Source organism: Priapulus caudatus, unplaced genomic scaffold, assembly GCF_000485595.1.
Source record: "Priapulus caudatus unplaced genomic scaffold, Priapulus_caudatus-5.0.1 Scaffold598, whole genome shotgun sequence".
Taxonomy (NCBI): Eukaryota; Metazoa; Priapulida; class Priapulimorpha; order Priapulimorphida; family Priapulidae; genus Priapulus; species Priapulus caudatus.
The window spans coordinates 154,092-157,367 of record NW_014577659.1 but is presented as its reverse complement, the minus strand read 5'-3'; the positions used below and the strand labels follow the sequence as shown (position 1 = coordinate 157,367).

At 48.0% G+C, this 3,276-nt stretch overlaps 1 protein-coding gene across 1 annotated transcript in view; it reads right to left on the bottom strand.

The window, feature by feature from the left end:
• Positions 1-2,339, bottom strand: part of LOC106811993 (proline dehydrogenase 1, mitochondrial-like) — a 9,504-nt gene extending 7,165 nt beyond the window's left edge. Inside the window, exons 1-2 of the mRNA XM_014815737.1 lie at positions 1,918-2,339; positions 302-492 (exon numbers count right to left, since the gene is read on the bottom strand). Of these exons, the coding sequence (XP_014671223.1) occupies positions 302-492; positions 1,918-2,184 (458 nt within the window). The 5' untranslated portion in view covers positions 2,185-2,339. The remainder of the gene's footprint in view (positions 1-301; positions 493-1,917) is intronic.
• Positions 2,340-3,276: the final 937 nt, after the last annotated feature.

Genomic DNA, 3,276 nt, shown 5'->3' with positions numbered 1-3,276 from the left:
CTCTCCTCCTCCTCCTCCTCCTCCTCCTCCTTCTCCCCTCCCCCTCCTCAGGCATGCCCTCCTTGGCTCATTCTCCGCTTACAACACCTCTGCTTACTTACACCACTGCCTCCACCACCTCTTCGCCTTCTCATCAACCTCCGCCTCCACCAACGCTGCCACCTCCTCCTTCACCTCATCCCTCCCCCCTTTTTCTATTCTATGTCCGTCCTTCTTCTCATCCTCTCCCTCTTCTCCTCCTCTTCTTCCTTCTCCTCTTCCTCTCGCCCTCCTTTTCCCCCTTTCCCTCCCTCCGGCTCACTTTGTTTCCTCGCCCACGTCCGCCTCCAGCGACAAGTACAGCATCGTTCCGACGCCCGCGTCCTGCAGCCGATCGACCGTCTTGCGGATCTCCGCCTGGCTCTCTCCGGCGACGAACTGTCCGTAGAACGTCGGTCGCATGACGGCGGCAAACAGACGCCGCCCGAGAACCTTCTGTCCGAAGCGCATCATCTGAACATGAAGTCAACACGTGGCGTCACGATGACGTCACAGCGACGCGCGTCCGCCACAATATATGACGTCACAGCAAGCGCGCGTCTGCCGCAATGACGTCACAGCGAGCGCGCTTCTGCCGCAATAACGTCACAGCGAGCGCGCCTCCGCGGCAATGACGTCACAGCGAGCGCGCGTCTTCGACAATGACGTCACAGCAAACGCGCAAATTATAATGGCGTTGATGAAGTAACCGCGCCCATGTCAATTACGTCACACCAACGCGTGGTGATGACGTCACGACGCTCTCGTAACAATGGCGTTACTGGCAATTACGCTGACGATGTGAATAAGAGTGCGATGACGTCACTACATTTACCGCCGAGGCCACGTAACCCGCGTTTCTGACCAATAGGAGGAGAGCTGTGAGAACTGGAGACTTCAGTATGTAGCAATTTTTCTAATCTCGGAATTTCATGGTGAGTTACATGTCTTGAGAATTTAGTAAAGGTTTGGTGGGCACAACGTATCTTTATGTGGTTTTTACACCGATCGGCGCAAATTTAGAATTTCCCAGCCTCCATCACCAATAATGCGTATTTTGGTCTCTGATCATGAGAGCTGACTGTACAAAAAGACAATAACCTGGGGCGCAACGATAGAGAGAAAAAACATTGTGGCTCTTGGCGACATATTTAGTAAACCGTGTCAGAAGGCGGTAAGTATGTCAGTGGAGGCCTTTCATTTGGCACGTACACATGTGTGTGCAAGCGTTCTAATGAAGAAAGGGTCCGAATACCTAGCGAAACGGCTATGAAAGTTAAAAACGCGTGAAAAATACGGGTTAAATTTGTCGTTATTTTATCAATTTACACGCTGTTATTGACACCAAAGATGACAACGCGGTATATAAGGACCCAATCGAGTCGTGGTACTCGCTATGCTCATATCAATGTTTGATAAGGTATGTTATATTGGACGCACTAACGCATAGTAATGCTGAGGGGTGTGTCATATTTTCATTTACTATCAACCTCTATACTGACACTGATGTTTCATAATGTATGTTAAACGGAATCTAATGTTTCATAGTAATGCTGAGGGGTGTGTCATATATTTATCTACTATCATCCGCTATATACTGACACTGATGTTTCATAATGTATGTTAAACGGAATCTAATGTTTCATAGTAATGCTGAGGGGTATGTTATATATTTATCTACTATCATCCGCTATACTGACACTGATGTTTCATAATATGTGTTAAACGGAATCTAATGTTTCATAGTAATGCTGAGGGGTGTGTCATATATTTATCTACTATCATCGGCTATACTGACACTGATGTTTCATAAGGTATGTTAAATGGAATCTAATTTTTATTTGTAATGGTTAGGTGTATGTTACATATATGCACTTACAAATCATCCGCTATACTCACGCTCAGACTGTGGGTGACGAACAGCGGCACTGAGCACAGCTTCAGCACCAGCGAACCACGCGCGATCTCCCACGTCGTCTTACTTCGCAGCGCCGCCCTCGTGTCCGAGAAATCAACAATCGGTACCGACCGTGCTCCGTCGGCATCCGCCAAGCCGCCGACGTTCTGCCATTTCGGCCCCGTCGACGTACCGATGGCCCTCGGTGTCGGCAGCCGACGCAGCGTGTTGTCGCGGATGAGTGTCGACGCTAAGAGCCGGAATGTCATAGCGTGCGTGAGTGCGGCGTGCGTTCGGTAGTCGGTATGCCCAACGTCAACTTAGACGCTAACTTAGTTCACCTGATGTCTTCGTGAGCGTTTTTTGGCGTCCGCGTACGACTCGGTGCGCTCATGCGTCGCGCGACGAAATGACGACAGTCTAGAGGTAACGCAGAGGTGCCGCGAGCCCTCAAGCTGTGATGCGCAGAGAAGCGCTCGGCATGCATAACAGAACAGCGTATGTTTTACGTGCGTATGTGCAACTAACTGTACGATAAGGTCATATTATTCTATCGTTGCTGGTCAGTGTGGACGTGGAGCCGTGTTAGTACGTGTTAGTACGTTACACGTACACGGCAGAGCCTGATCGGTGGCGCTCTCTGGCGGCTATCATTTCTGGTACCTCTATCTTCTTCGCCTTCGCGTACGTAATACGTATACGCTGCAAGCTCACGCGTTTAACTGGAACCGATTTGCGTTTGTGTTTTATTAGAAGTTAGGGTGGCTACATTCAAGACTGCAGTACTGTGACTGTTTTTTAAAACTTTGATCGTGAAAATGTTCCTCCCATCTTCTCCCTTTCTCTCCCTCTTTCTTTCTCTCTGTCTCTCGCTCTTACTAATGCGTCTTTTCCATACTTCCTGTCTTTATTTCTCTTGCTCTCTCTCTCTCTTGCTCGCCCGTTCCTTTTCTCCGTCCGTCTGCCTTAAGCTCGCTTTTAACGCGCAATTTGTACATCCTTATAACATTGCGTATTGTATCGGATGTCATACAGACTAAGTGCAGCAGACTACTTATCGACCGGTCGTGAAAAGCACATGCGATACGTCTGAATACGTGAAATGGAAAAACCGTGTCATTCTCGGCGCAAGAGAAGTTCCTGATGACGACGAATCTACAGAAACCTAAATTATTATCAAGAGCGTATAAAGAATGCTTATTATACGCTCTTGTTGTTATCGTATTGATGAATAATTGGGCTTTGTCATATTGTCCGCAGAACAATATATTTGCGCGAGAGAAAGAGAAAGCTAATAAAAGATTAAAAATAGAAAAAAGAAGAAGAAAACGCTCGCGAGAGAGAAACACTCAGGTGCGTGT